This window comes from Ochotona princeps, chromosome 11 (genome assembly GCF_030435755.1).
Source record: "Ochotona princeps isolate mOchPri1 chromosome 11, mOchPri1.hap1, whole genome shotgun sequence".
In the NCBI taxonomy this organism is placed as follows: domain Eukaryota; kingdom Metazoa; phylum Chordata; class Mammalia; order Lagomorpha; family Ochotonidae; genus Ochotona; species Ochotona princeps.
The window spans coordinates 60,821,077-60,836,148 of record NC_080842.1 but is presented as its reverse complement, the minus strand read 5'-3'; the positions used below and the strand labels follow the sequence as shown (position 1 = coordinate 60,836,148).

Below are 15,072 nucleotides of genomic sequence, written 5' to 3'. Positions count from 1 at the left end.
CCCATTTTAGCCTTTAGAGACATTCTACGTTCCTTGGCTTGTATTCCCTTCCTTGTCTTCAAAGACAGCAGTGATGGGCTAAGCCCTTCGTAAGTTACCACCCCTCTCTTTCTGCTTGTTGAATCTTTCCTAACCACTTTGCTTTCTTATTGCTGAACTTTTAAGGACTCATTTTAATAGTCTGGGGAAATCGTCCCATTTCAAAGTACTTACCTTAATTGCATGTGTGAAGTTCCATTTGTCCTGTAATAACACATTCATCCCTAGACATCCATGGGAGAAGGCAAAGCTATAATGGCTGCCAGAGTGAGAACTAGCATTCAAACATCTCTTCCAAGTTTTGGAGTTAGTGTTTCTGCTTCATATTATGTGCTAGCTTGCAAAATAAAGAAGCTGTTGTTTTTAAATACCCTTTTAAGTAGGAAACACAATTGTGTTTAATTTGGCTTCTGTTTACCCTGTCCCCTTCTTTCCATTCTTTTTCTTCTGATGAGTTATACTTTTTCTGCTAACAGACCTTTCAGTTTTTTGAAAGTTCCAACCTCTTCTAAGAGAAGGAATATACAAACAGTGGCCAGGTCAAATAAGACTCTGACCTACATAATAAGCCCAGGCAGCTAACCCGCACCCTCTGCAAGCCAGCATAATAGCCAGAATGTGATCTAAAGCACCAGCTGCTCCATAGTTTTCTCCTGTTGTCCCTGATTCCACCTCAAGACAAATCAGAGAAAGCCAGCCATGTCCCCCCGAAGCAATTGCACAGGTGGTCTCACTGCTAATTACCCTGTCTCCATCTTCCCAGCCAATAGGTTCCAATCAGAGCATACCTGAAATCTCCTTTTTCAGGCTCTAGAGTCCTTTCTCTTGTCTGACTACCTGTGTAGAATCTGCCAAGTAATATGTGATCGTGGCTGACTTCCTTATTCTAACAAATTCTAAATAAGTATTCAGTTTCCCCTGTTCAGGGGGAGTGGCAGCTCTTGATTCCCACGTCTCCTTTGGTCTTTTCATTCTCTTTCTCAATTCCTGACTTACTCTTTCCTCCTTGTCTTTTATTGATTACTTGTATTTATCTTTTAGTGAATCAGTTTAGATGTTCATTAATTACATCAGCAATGAAGATTCTTTTTGCTGGAATGATTGCTAGTTTGTACTGAGTCCTTCCTAAATGCCAAGAGCTATGCTGAGCATGCTCCATTTATCAATTCATTAAACTGTTGTGACAATTCATTGAAGTAACTTTCTAATATTACCCACATTTTACAGATGGGGGAAGATAATTCAGAGGGTTCAAGTAGCTTTTCCAAGGTCACAGAGTTCGTAGCTGAAGGTACTGTGCTGGAATATAGGTTTTATCATAGTTCATTGATAAAACCATTATGCTCCGTAATTTTCAGAATGAGTTTTCAAATGCCCTGGGTTTTATGCAGACTCAGGGTTCTCTCATTATGGGAAGTGCATTAATATTATTGTTTATGAATTTATCTGTAGCCTCTCCTAATAATCTTGAAGACAGATGCGTTGCCTACCAGGGTAACAGGTGGGTACAGCACTCCAGTCACTGGAAAGTCTGTGTCCCATATTGGAATTGCTGGGGTTGAGTCCTGGTGCTCTGACTGAGCTTTCTACTAGTATGTAGCGAACATGGTAGCACTGAAGGCTCAAGTAACTGTGTCCCAGCCACTCATAATGGGAGACCTGGATTGGGTTTCTGGATCCTGGCTTCAGCCTGGCTCACCATCCCTGGTTGCTATGGGCATTGGAAGTGAATCAACAAGTGAATACGAAAAAAAAAATTCTGGTTTTTAAATAAATAAGTAAAAATCTATGAAAATGTTTTTGCTTATGCTCACATTTCCTTCCTAGCTTTTCTATCAACATGTATTTAATGAATGTACAAGTGAATGATCAAATGAAATACAGTCTGAATTATTATTATTTTTTAAGAAATTATTTATTTTCTCAACCGTGTTTATTTTTAGAGACAGGTCAGAGAGAGAGAGAAAGAGAGGAAAAGGGAGAGAGTGTGTGCTTCCATATTTTTAATAATAGGATCATGGTAGTCACTAATATCAGCTTTTCTTCATAAACCTCTTAACTGAATCATTGTTAGGTCAAACACAGTATCTTCCCAGCATTTGGTCTGTGCAAAACAATCTTCAAATTAGTAACATGCTTCTGAAGTCTAACAGTCCTGAAGCACTCCTCTCTTGCACACGTGCAGCTTTGTAGAGTCAGCCCAGAGCCAGGGATGGCTATGCATTATTGTAGTCTTGGCAATAGCAGCAGGTGCCCTTAACGCCACAAGGCTCTGGACTGCTGAACTTGGAACACACTGGGACAGAGGGAGAGATCTTTTCCACAGGTGTTTCCAGACTATGACAATAACACGTCTGAAAAAGCATTAAGAGAGTCATCTGAATTTAGTCTTTTATTGCATAGGGCCTTACATTCATTCAACAAGTATTTACCATCTAATAAATATCGGGCATTCTTCCAGGACTGGAAATCCAGAAATGCACTGGATATATTACACTTGCTATCATGGAGTTAGTATTTTAGGAAATTGAAAAGATTTAACTGAGTTTACAAAAATAAAATAATTTCAGCTAGGAGTGACTATAATGCAAAATTAGGGTGCTAGCATTGTGGCATGGGGGGGCTAAACATTTTCTTGTGACACCGGCATCTCATGTGGGTGCCAGTTGAATCCCAGTTGCTCCTCTTCTGACCCAGCTTCCTGTTAGTGTATCTGAAAGAGCAGTGGAAGATTTCCCAGGACCTTGGGAACCTGTATTCATGTAGAAGACAGCTGGAAGTTCCAGGCTCTTGGCTTCGACCTTCCCAGCCTTGACTGGTTCAGATATTTGAAGAGTGATTAGCAGACGGAAATGTCTGTCTTCTATTTCTCTTCCGCTCTGTGTAACTCTGCTTCTAAGATAAATAAAATTTTAAAAAATCAACCTTTAAAAAAAATACAGCTAGGTGATGGAGGCCTGCCTAAATGGACTCATTTTAGGTGAATTTCAAATCATATTACTTTGTCACTCTCAGTCTTGTTTGAAATTCTAGTTCTTCTCTTTTTAATCTTTTTAATAAATATTATTTATTTACTTGAAAGCCAGATTATATATACAGTGGGAGAGATAGAGAGAGATCTGTTCTCCACTGGTTCATGTTCCAGTTGTCTCTAACAGCCAGTTGTCTCTGTATCAAGTCAAAGCCAGGAGCTAGGAGCTTCATCCAGGTCTGCCACATGGATAATAGAAGCCAAATTTCTTGGGCCATCTTCTGCTGCTTTTCCCAAGCCATTAGCAAGGTGTGGGATTGGAAGTAGAGCATCTCAGGTGTGAACTTGTGCCCGTGTAGGATGCCAGAATCGCAGGCGGTAGCTTTATGTGCTAGGCCTCAATGCCAACTCATCTTCCATTAAGTGTAGCTAGAAGTAGCATACTTTAGTTTGAATAAAATTCATTCAAAATTGCTTCTTATCTTTCCCTTTAACAATGTATTATAAATGGGCTGAGAATAACTTTTCCTTTTTTTTTCTTTTAGGAGTTGACTATTACAACAAGATCATTGATGATTTGTTGAAAAATAAGATTATACCCATAGTGACACTCTTCCACTTTGATTTGCCTCAAGCTTTGGAAGACAGAGGAGGTTGGTTATCAGAAGCAACCATTGACATCTTTGACCAATATGCTTGCTTTTGCTTCCGTACATTTGGGGATCGAGTAAAGCATTGGATCACCATTAATGAGGCTAATGGTTTTGCCATTCTGACTTATGACTTGGGTTTTTTTGCTCCTGGAGTGCCCCACATTGGGACTGGAGGTTATCAGGCAGCTCATAACTTGATTAAGGCTCATGCCAGAGCCTGGCACAGCTATAATTCTTTATTCAGGAAAGAGCAGAAAGGCCTGGTGTCCCTGTCATTTTTCAGTGTCTGGTTGGAACCAGCAGATCCCAACTCAGCATCTGACAAGAAAGCTTCAGAGAGAGCCCTTGCTTTTGAGCTGGGTACATTCGCTAAACCCATATTCATTGATGGTGATTATCCTGAAGTTGTCAAGTCCCAGGTAGCATCCATGAGTCAAAGGCAAGGTTACCCATCATCCAGGCTTCCTGAATTTACAGAAGAAGAGAAGAAAATGATCAAAGGCACTGCTGATTTCTTTGCTATACAGTATTATACAACTCGCTTGATCAAGCACAAGGAGAACAAGAAGGGAGAGCTAGGCTTTCTTCAGGATGTGGAGATCGACTGCTCTACAGATCCTTCTTGGAAAGGAGAGAATTGGGTCTGTGTGGTACCGTGGGGCCTGCGTAAGCTACTGAAACATGTGAAGGTAACTGCATGGTTGAGTGCAAAGACAGTTACATGAGGGTGGCAAAACACACATTGGGATTTGTGTATACGGGAATTTAAAAGATGAATTTTAAATAACAGTGTGTACGGATGTTGGCTTAGAAAAACCAGGTTCAGATTTGAGTTAGTGAGAGGAAAGCAGTCTGAAAAGTAGTGGTCTGAGTTAGGACTTACTGTTAAAGATGTAGGTGGAAGAACAGGTTAAGCTTGTATTTCATGCTCATGTCAGCATTGTTCCTATGCAAAGGTATTTTAAGGAATTGGGTAACAAGAGCCTCGCTGGGACTCAGCAAGAGTAGATGGTGTCCAGCTAAAATTAAAATTTGAAGTTACAGCTTTCTGGACCCCCTCTTGTATGAGAGTAGAGCTATCTACAGGACCAATGGGTTAAAGAGCAGTGACAGTTGGCAGATGCTGGTGGAAGAAAGATATTTCTGTCTTCTCGTTACAATAACAGACATTTGACTGTCTTCATGGACATTTATACAGTCTTGCTTTTCCATTGTTAGTCATAAGAGGTCAGTACATGGAAAATTAAGTCGTAAGAGGGTCACTGCAATTTGATGGAGACTAGTTTTGGGGTTGTGATTTAGAGAAGATAGGGGTAAGTCACCTGATTTGATGAGCTTTTCTTTTTTTTTTTCCCCCAAACATCTGTTTGGCATAAAACTTCTGCTCTTTTGTTTTAGGATACGTATAATAACCCTGTAATTTACATCACTGAGAATGGATTCCCCCAGCGTGACCCCCCATCTCTTGATGACACTCAGCGCTGGGAGTGTTTCAGACAGACGTTTCAGGAACTGAGCAAAGGTACACTTTGAAATGATGAAAGATCAATTGTACAAGCTTAATATAATTTTCTCTTGTGCCCATTTGTATTCAGCAAAGACCAATGATTTTTAAAGCTGAAATTCATGTAAATCAGTGTAAAGCCATGTAATTAGGACAGGAGAGAAATCTGTTTAGGAAAAAGGAGTGTGAGGGTTTTAGCCCAGCTTCAACCATTTGAAATCAAATCAAGTGAAAAGTAACTGTCTCTGTTATTCTGACTCAAGGGTGAAGGTGACAAGGGTAGAAGGAGTGGTGGCTGTTGGATGAGAACGTGAGTTATTATAAAAAGATTAACTCTGATCAACTATAGCATGCTTATTTGCATATTTTAATGTCCTGTCTACCAAGACATGAACTGAAAGGGCTTTTAAAAGACCCGAATTCTGTATTTGTAGAATCAGCTTCAACATGGTGTGTGTCTTCTGTCGGTGTTTGTCTCATTTAAGCTGTAACTGAGCAGTCCTTTTCCTTTCTTGCCTGCGATACAGAATATGTGAACTGTATTTCCAGACAATATTGCTGTTATGATAACACTTTTCACTCCACAGAACGCTTTTCAGACTGAAAATGAATGTGAAGGAATCATCCCTAAGTGGTAACACACATTTCTAGACCGGTAGCTCTCCCACTTCCTTTAGCCAACTCTTGGAACATCAATGCTCGCTAAGTTTAATTTTTCCTCTCTATATACGACTTATAGGGTGACAGCAGAATCCAGTGTGAAATGAGATTTGCAATTTTCTCTTTTTTTCCAATGAAAGTGACTCTGATCTTTTATCATTTGAATTGAAAAGTCCTGGGATTATTCTTACCTCAATTATTCAGTCTTAAACTAGAAGCAGCCAGAAAGAATTCTGGAACGTGAAGAAATTCACACACTCTTCCCAAACCTTGAGATCTTTTGACTGAATCCTTCACTTGACAAGGAGCAGGTGGACTCCCACAGTTTCCCCCAAGAAAAGTAATTCTTTTGTACTACACACAGACTGGATTCTTGTTTAGTGGGGACGCTCCTTCTGAGAGAGATGTCTAGTGTTCCAATTCCTGCCCGTGTTTTCCGGTGTGTGGATCCTGTTCATTGTTAGCCCGCGAATGTTCTCCGGCACAGGGCGCCGATCACCACCAGGCAGGCTTATGAGTGGATACAGGAAGCACAAATGACTTGTCTACAATTCTTGTGTGTTTTGTGGGGAAAAGAGAGGAAAATAGAAATTGGCTTTTTATTCTCAGCTTGGTGCTCTTTCGTGCTAATCATGCGAGGGCGTTTTCTTGATTTTTTGAAATAGTTTGAAATACAGATGCTACTTGGCTTAACAACAGGCTAATGTTCCAATGAACTTATCCTAAGTCAGAAATGCCTTAACTCCTCCCAGCTTCCTAAGCAGCTTTCAACACAGTCTGCTGTGCAGAGCAAGTGGCTTCCCCTGGGGGGTCCATGGCTCATGCCCTAGCCGGGGACAAGACCAAAGTCCAAAAGTTGAAGTAGAGCTTCTACAATCTGTATCACTTTAATGCTGTTATAAAGTTGAAAATTGTAAGTTGCATTGTAAAACATCAGGGATCATCTGTACTTTATACAGATTCTTAGAGGTTTTAAAAAATAAGATTTGTTTATTTGAGGGTAGATTTGTGGGTTGGGAGAAAGGAGAGGAAGGGAGAGGAGCTGGTTCATTCTGCAGATATATGCAATGGCCACAGCCAGTCCTGGCTGAAGCAGGGCCTCAAGCACTCGTACCGTTTTCTGCTGCTTTCCTTGGTATTTTAGCAGGGACCTGGATCAGTATTGGAGCCTCTGCGACTTGAGCTGGTGCTCCTTTGGGATGTTGGTATTACAGTGGTTTTTTAACCCACTGCACAACAATGAAGGCCTCAGGTTCTTAGATCTGCAATGCTAACAATTCAGTGGTGGCTCCATACACCAAGATGATTGAAAGGCAGAAAACTAACCAAGAAGAGTGGAAAATGTAAGATACGAGTATCTTAGCAACAGGAAGGTAGACAGGTTAGCAAACAAAATTCTATTTTTCAATTGGTTGAGTTTATATTGTACCTTTAAAGTGCTTGGTGGAAAATAATTGATACACATCTAAAGCATTATTCATATCATCTGTCTTCTGAACCTTAAAAATAGAGGGTCTTCGTTATGGGCACATACTATTGCTTCTGTTATGCTTTTCAATAAATATAGCCATTTAAAATGTCAAAAAATATCGACATTTGGCCAAAATTCTATGCATAAATGTATCTATTCTGAATTGGGTATTATGATAGGAAAAAGCTATCATATATTCATATATTCTCTTAGTGGATCCTGCTTATTTCTTCTGTTGTAAAATTCTCTTTGTAATAACCAATGCCTTCCCCCCTTTTTCCCCCATGTAAAACCCTTTTCTATCAACAGGTATACCACAGAGATCCAAGCGTGGTATAAAGCAGTGCTCCTTATGGCTGACTGTTTAGTCTAGATGTATGGTGTAGGACATGAGGTGGGCCAATCACAGTTCTATCCTGGGATTTAGAACTTGGATCAGTTAACTTGTGTCTTCTACTGGGTGGAAGGGAGTGTAATTGTGTGACTCAGTTTCTGCTTAGCAGTAGAGAGAAGGGAGATACTCATGTGTATAGGGAAGTGGGGACAGGAAACAAGAAGACCATCTAGGTGGCACCCGAGTGCTTCCAGTTCTCCCTCACGGGCCAGTATTGTGGTGTAGGGTTAGGCGTCTGCCTGTGACACTGCATGTGGGCACTGGTTTGTGTCCAAGTTGCTCCAGTTTTGATTCAGAGTTTCCCAGTTACTGGCCTCATATCCAGTTGCAGCTGTATTCTTCAGGGACATTTCTTCCATTTACAATAAAGTGTCCTTTTGCTTATCTTTATGCTGATTGGGATTTTATCACTTATACAGAAAGTTTAAATTGATACCATCTTCTCATTTCATTCTCAACACTTGATAGCGATAGGAAGACATTACTTGCATTGAGTTGGTAAAGTCATTCTCCTGAGCACAAAATTACTAAGGAATATTTTTTGAAGCAAGGCAAAACACATTTATTATGATGATGATAAAGTATTTTAGTGTTCATTGTGTATGACCTGTAAATTCAGGGCTTCTGTAGTCTAAGTGCTTGTTTGGGCTATGACATGGAAATGTGCTTTAGGTTTAGTGCTCTGGTCATCTTTGAAAGTGCCTCTGAGTGGCTCTGAAGGAGCCAATAGGTATGACCTTAGACAATGCCAAGACACCTGTATCCCACTTCTCTTCAGGAGAGCAGGGGCTAAGCTCACTAACTGATTTCCTAAGGTTTTTCTGGGGAACCCTTATGGTGCTAGCTGGCAAGAAGTGTAGTAGTAAGAAACACCATGAAGCAATTAAATATTGTATCCTCCAAGGAAGGTGATTGCAGAAGAACTGCAGGTGTGAGCTCACCACAACCTGGGGAGTCAGATGGTTGATGGCTTTGAGATTCCCACAGATGAAGCCTTCCCTCCAACATCGCACAGACAGACAGGCACATAATGACACTATAGTTGGATCAATGGCGTCGGCCTGCAAGTCTTACTGATCTCACCAGGTAAAATCCCACAGTAATTAATTGAGCAGTAAAAAATAAGCTAACGTTTCTGCTTCCTTTTGGGAAAGAAAAAAAAGACAGAAAAAGGAGGAAAGTGTCATTTTAAGAAAGAAAAGTCAGTTAGTGTCTCTTTTTAATAGTGGCATTGTTTAATTGTGTTTAAACCCTCCTTACATCGGCTCTATTTTGATTACAGAAAAACAACACTAGGAATGTGAAATAACATAATTTGGCTTGCAGTTCACCTTTTCAAATGATTCAGTAGGGGTCATTGACATATTGCTCAGCCTCTCTAAACTTTGGTTGGTTTGTGAAAATGCAGATAGCTCTCTCTTTGACTGAGTTGTCTTAGATTCTATTGAATGAGTCACTGCGTAAAAGCCCGTTAGTGATTGTCTGGTACAGAGTTAGTCTTTTAACCAATAGTAGCAGTCATTATTGTTCCAGAATGTGCATCAGTGAAAATTTGTCTATCTCCTCCAAGTTATTTTCCTTTTTATTAAAAAAAAATGCCATTCCCAGGCTTGTTTTTTCTCCAAGGTATAGCAGAATATGTTCCCTCGTTTCCAAATTTCTCTATCATTGTTTCTGAGGAAACTGAATCGAAGTTGTAACATCGGCTATTTGCTGTCTAAGTCTCTGGAGGAGACACGGCAACTCCAATCAATGTTTCCATCTGGGAGGTTAGCAGATTCGGTGAAAAATCAAATTGTTGACAGCAGAAACAGCTGTCAAGGAACCAGGCATTGTTCTGCCACTTGCATTTTTGTATAAATTTGGAATTCAGTGGCATTCAAACTGATAAGTTTTTTTTTCACATAATATGATATTTCATTATATTTATAACATTTATACCAGTCCTTGACACTCCAAGGCCTGTGGGCAAGTTTGTGTTCACCTGTCAGCAAATGGATACCTCCATCGTAGGGTTCTTAGGAAGGTGAAGAAGTTTGTGAAGCCAGGGAATGTGGCTTCCTAGATGCAGTACTCTGCCCAGGACCTCGCTTCTCCTTAATGGAGATTCCAGCCTGAGCTCAACCTAGTAATGTACACACACACCTCCCCCACCATGGTTGGCTTCAGTTTAGCACACGGTCTTTCATCAGCTTGGAATTCCAAACTTTTTGCCTTCTTTTGCCTTAGTCCTGCTATTTATGACTGTGGAAGGATAAGTTCAAAGACGTAGACTGCAGAACTTGCTGTGTCACTTAAAAGCTCAATAGCTCTGGGAAATTGCTTACACAGACAAGGCTCAGTCATGCCATCTCTAGAATGGGGATAATAAGAGTATTTGTCTTCTGCTGGATAAAAATGGAAACTGAACAAGCCAGTGGTTAGGAGGCCTAAACATAGTTTGGGCATTTCACAAAGTATTCTGTAAGTGATGGTTAAATTTTGGGGTGTTCCACGAATTCCTTGAAGACTGCCGATGTGTATTTTTCAGTTCCCTGTCTAGAATAAACTAGTGCTGTCCACAAGTTCATTGAATTTGTGTCTATCAGAGGAGGATTGGTTCATAGAAAATGAAAAATAAATGATTGCATGAGTAGGAGCTGTATTTTCTTTCCCTAAAGAAATATATATCCCACACAGGAGAAAAAAACAAACAAACAAAAAAAAACCAAAAAACAAAACAAAAGCAGCAGCAGCAGCAGCAGCAGCAGCAGCCACCTTCTGGAAAGTTTTTTGAGGCAGCCCAACTTTCCAGTGAGATCCATGCCTGAGTGAGCACAGCAGGAGATGATCGCAGAGCTGGATTGTTAATGACCAGCTTTAGGCTTTTAATGACAAAACCCCTCAGCAAGATGTCATCGAAGTTATTGAAGACTTCACTGGAAGTGTTGAAGCTGATACATTGTAACAAGAAGGTTATAAATCTTGCAGCTTGGATATACCACCAAGACAAGATGCTGAGCACAGAATCACCCTGCTGTTGTCTGTCAGCATCTCCCTCCCTCTTCCTGTGGAGAGCCAGTAGAGGAGAAATACATCCATTTCCCAAACTAGTTCAGACCTGGCAGCCACCTGCCTATGCCAAATTCAGATCACAGAGGCCCATTTAACTGGACAAAATGTGTTAAGCACCTGTGTTTATCTAAATGTGCATAGAAAATCTGTAAGAATTAAGCAAAGATCTCAAAAGTTAATACACTGACCTTTGAGCAACACTAGCCAATTAAAAATCCATTGGAAACTCAAAGAAAGCCTCAGAGATTTGCATGAGGAGTCCCACTTCAAAAATATTGTTTTATTCCTTCTCAAGAGAGAGACTCATCATCTTGGCCTTGGCAAACGGTTCATCTCAGAGCTTACCAAGGATCTACATGACATACACTTGTCCGGCTTTCAGTGCGTGTGGGATTAGGCTGACTTGATAGTACTACCAAGGCTGGCACCAGCTACATTGGATCCTGTTATCAAAGGGAGAGCCAGGTCAGACCAGAGAACGCAGAAGGAGTTCAAGGCTTTGCCCAAGAATGGCCAGTGTGCTAGTATTTGTTTTAATTGACAATTAAAAATTAAATCTAATTGTTAGTTACATTCTGGGATGGCTAAATTGAACTCAATAATATATATTACTTCACATAACATTTCTGAAGGTACTTAAAGATCTTCCCTTACATCTTATTTCCAAGAATATAATATTTTCAAGAACATGATATAGTAATCATGCTATATAATAATGCTGTTGAACCTATTTCTTATAATTTTGTATACTTTGGTTCACATCTCTGTCAGACCTCCCGTGCACCAGCCATGGGAACCTTCATTCTACTTTGTACCTCTGTAAGATCCAGTTTTTAAGATTTCATGTGTAAGTGATGCCATGCTGGGGTTGTCTTTTTGTGTCTCGCTTATTCGCATGACATAATGTCCTCTGAGGTCCCCCATGGAGTCAGCTGGCAGTATTTTCCTCCTTTGTAAGGCAGAATTGTGTCTGTGTAACATTTTTCTTATTCATCTCTCGATAGATACTTAGGTTGTTTCCGTATCTCAGATATTATGATTAATGAACATGAAAATACAGCCAGCTCTTCAACATAATGACTGATTTGATTTTCACTGTGCACTGGTGGGATTTTTATGGTAATTCTATTTGCCAAATTTCAAAAGTGATGAAGAAAATAATTCCAGTGTTTGTGTTTGATTAACCCACACACTTAGACCACCTGTAAGATGAAACCAATAAAGTCAGCAGAGAAAACCAGATGACCTTCCTCTGTTATCCCATGGCAAACTCACTGTTTCCCCTCTCTTGTCTGGTCTCTGAAGTCTGGAGACTAGAAAGTGTGGCAGTAGGAAATGTGCAGGGTTCAGGGGCTGGGGTCTGGAGAGGAGTTCCTAGGCTGCCGTGGTTGCCTTTAGGTGGTCCTGAGGACTCTTGATGTCAGCCAGCCTCCTCACCTCTAAAACCAGACTGCTGTTTATTAATTGCTACTTTGCCTAACTCAAAGTTGTGGAAATGAAATGAGGCTATGTATGTCTTTGCAATTTAAATGCCGTAAAATGTTAGCTATTATTCTCATGTTTGGTGTTTGTCCTTTGCACTTCTGTTTTGGAACATCTCTCACTCTACTAAGATATGTCATCTGGATCTTGGTTTTCTTCACTGCCAAGGGAAGTGGTTGGGGCTCAAGATGTGCAAGCTAGAGTTCACAGATCCCATGCTTAGCTCCATGCTCACATCAAACTGCTTCTTAGTGCAATCAGGTCAGAGTTTAGAGTCAAGAACATGCATTGTTGTTAATATAGTGCTTAATAAAACTTAAAAAACACATATGCATTCACATATTTTTTTATGATTTGTATTTCAATCATAAACATTTGCATATCCATGGGACAGCAGATATTGTTTGTGTGCAGGTATATGCACACAATGCTTTGGTCAGGTTTCCCATGTCCATCTCCTCAAATGATTACTGCTTTCTTGTAGTGAAATATTCAGTTATTTTTTAATAGTCTTTTCAAAAAAAAAAGTGTAAAGTACATTACTGTTATCTGTAGAATCTCTCCCGTGCAATGGAATCCTAGAACTCCTAAATAAAGGAGTATAACTAATAGTACAGCTGAAATCCATTAGTACCCGTGAGTCAACTTACTCGCTTCTCTCCCTCAACACCTACTTTTTCCAGCCTCTGGTAACCACCATCCACCATTACATCTGTGAGAGTAACATTATTATACTCTACATCTGAGTGAGATCATCTGTACATGTCTGTGTCTGCTTTCTTTCACATAGTGACCTTGAGTGCCATCCATACTGCTGCAAAAGATAAAAGCTCATCTTTCATTTTTTTTTAACATGCATGTGTTCTTAGGGAACTGGTTACATGCAGTTGCCCTTATGAGAAAGCAGATCAATAATATACCCAAGCATTTATTTTTCTGCCCTCTAATTGGACACCATTCTTCATTCTCTGTCTTAGCCTTATTATACCCATGCTATCTTGAGACGAAGGACATCCTCTTTGGCTTGTTTTTACTTCACTTTCAACTGCTCTGTGAGGTAATTTCTTCAGGTCCCCCACTGTCCCAGGCCCAGTGAATTTAAGAAACACTGCAAATCCATTTTTCTGCTAATTCAGATAATTCCATATTGGAATAATATAATTTACATAAGATAATTCAGATGTTCCATAACAATCTTCTTGGTGATTTTTGTGTGATAGAGCAGCAAACAGAAACTCAGTTTTATTTTTGTGATTCTAGAAGAGATCTATAACTTAAACAATAGAAGTATATCTAGAGGAAATCTTTTTGAATATTTAAGTGGACTGAATAGAAACTAGGAAAAGAGGAAAATGTAGGACAGATTTAACCAGGATTTAAAAGAATTGTTCTAGGAGAGTCCTGTTTGGATGTTCAGATGACTGTTGGAATCGAGGAAGGGTGAATTTATGTATTTTGCCCCAGAGTATAGAGGAAGTGGCCCTCGAACATCTGTCTACGTGTGCTCTGATGTTCTGATCTCCAAAGTATTCTGATTTTCACCTGGCCTCTCAGTTACCAGGAGTGAAAGGGCACAGCTTCACAGTGAGGGTAGCAGATCTGATCTTAATTTGATTGGCAGGGGTTTCCCAGACAAAAGAGTTAAGGACTCTAGTGGACCCTTGAGGCTTGTGGAAAGATTAGAGAGAAATTAAGTGCCAGGTGTTAGCCATTCCTGCTCAAGGAAACTAACATGCCTTTTCCACTGCTTGTAAAGAGATTTTCTGCATTAAACATTAATACGTTGACATTATGTTTTGCAAATGAAAATCTTGAATTTGTCAGTAGGGATAAACTTGGGGTGTAGTCCAAAAGAAATGAATTTCTGGACTTAGAGTGCTGACTGTCATGCCCTACACGGTAGTGACCCCACCCTTGGGTGGCTACTTTCACTCTTATTTTATTTTTTCATGACTTCAGGACTGCCCATGCTGCCTAACTGCTCTACTGTGAAGTAAAGATTGCTTCTACCAACTTGCCTAGATTCATCATTGTATGAATTACTGATTAACTGTATTCAGTCTTCCCCCCCTCAATAGTGAATCTGATACCACACTGAACACAGCAATATTATGTACATAAACACAAAAATCCGTGCTACAACTACTTCATGGTATTTCTGCTTTACTGTATGCTTGTCACAATTAAGTACTTGTTGAGTAAGACAGTTCAATAGATTGAACTTGAGTGACGCTTTGATTCTTAAAAATGATACCCGTTAGAATCCTTGAAAAGAAGGACGAAATCCATTTTCAGGAGAAAATGGAAGTTATTAAAAGGTATAAGCACTTGTGGGAAGAAACAGCATACGTAAAGATTTTATTCACTGTTTTTGAGAGACAAATTTCTGACTGGAATGAAATGCTGGAGTTTTGAGCTGTGTCCTTAGTTTTCAGTAAATGCTCAGTAAGTGTTTAATGAGTGATATCGAGACTGAGTCTAGGTGAGCAGGAAAGCTGAATTGCTTCTGGGAATTTCAATAAGAAATTGTATTTCCATCACCATTGTACTTCATTTATAAAGAAGTGCTGAATTGTGTTTGTAGGAGAAAAATTCTTGGGGATTGTTATTATACATGGATTTTTGCCCTTTGTGTAGTAAATTTGTTTTTGAGGTGACAATTTGCCAGGGTTTCTGAATTCTGTTTGTTATAATTATTTTCAAGATCTATGCAGCTCAGTTTCTTCATTCAGAAAAATAAAAGGGTGAACTATTTGATATTTTGGGATCTTGGCAGCTGAAGAATCCGTGACCCCCGGTCTTCCTAGGGTGGTGTGTCGTGGATCCCATCTTACTAGAACTCTT

The 15,072-nt window shown here is 39.8% G+C and overlaps 1 protein-coding gene across 1 annotated transcript in view; it reads left to right on the top strand.

The window, feature by feature from the left end:
- The window catches only part of LOC101530826 (cytosolic beta-glucosidase), a 99,692-nt gene that overhangs the window by 42,358 nt on the left and 42,262 nt on the right, over positions 1 to 15,072 (top strand). The window contains exons 3-4 of the mRNA XM_004579340.2: positions 3,556 to 4,352; positions 5,062 to 5,185. Coding sequence (XP_004579397.1) covers positions 3,556 to 4,352; positions 5,062 to 5,185 — 921 coding nt within the window. The remainder of the gene's footprint in view (positions 1 to 3,555; positions 4,353 to 5,061; positions 5,186 to 15,072) is intronic.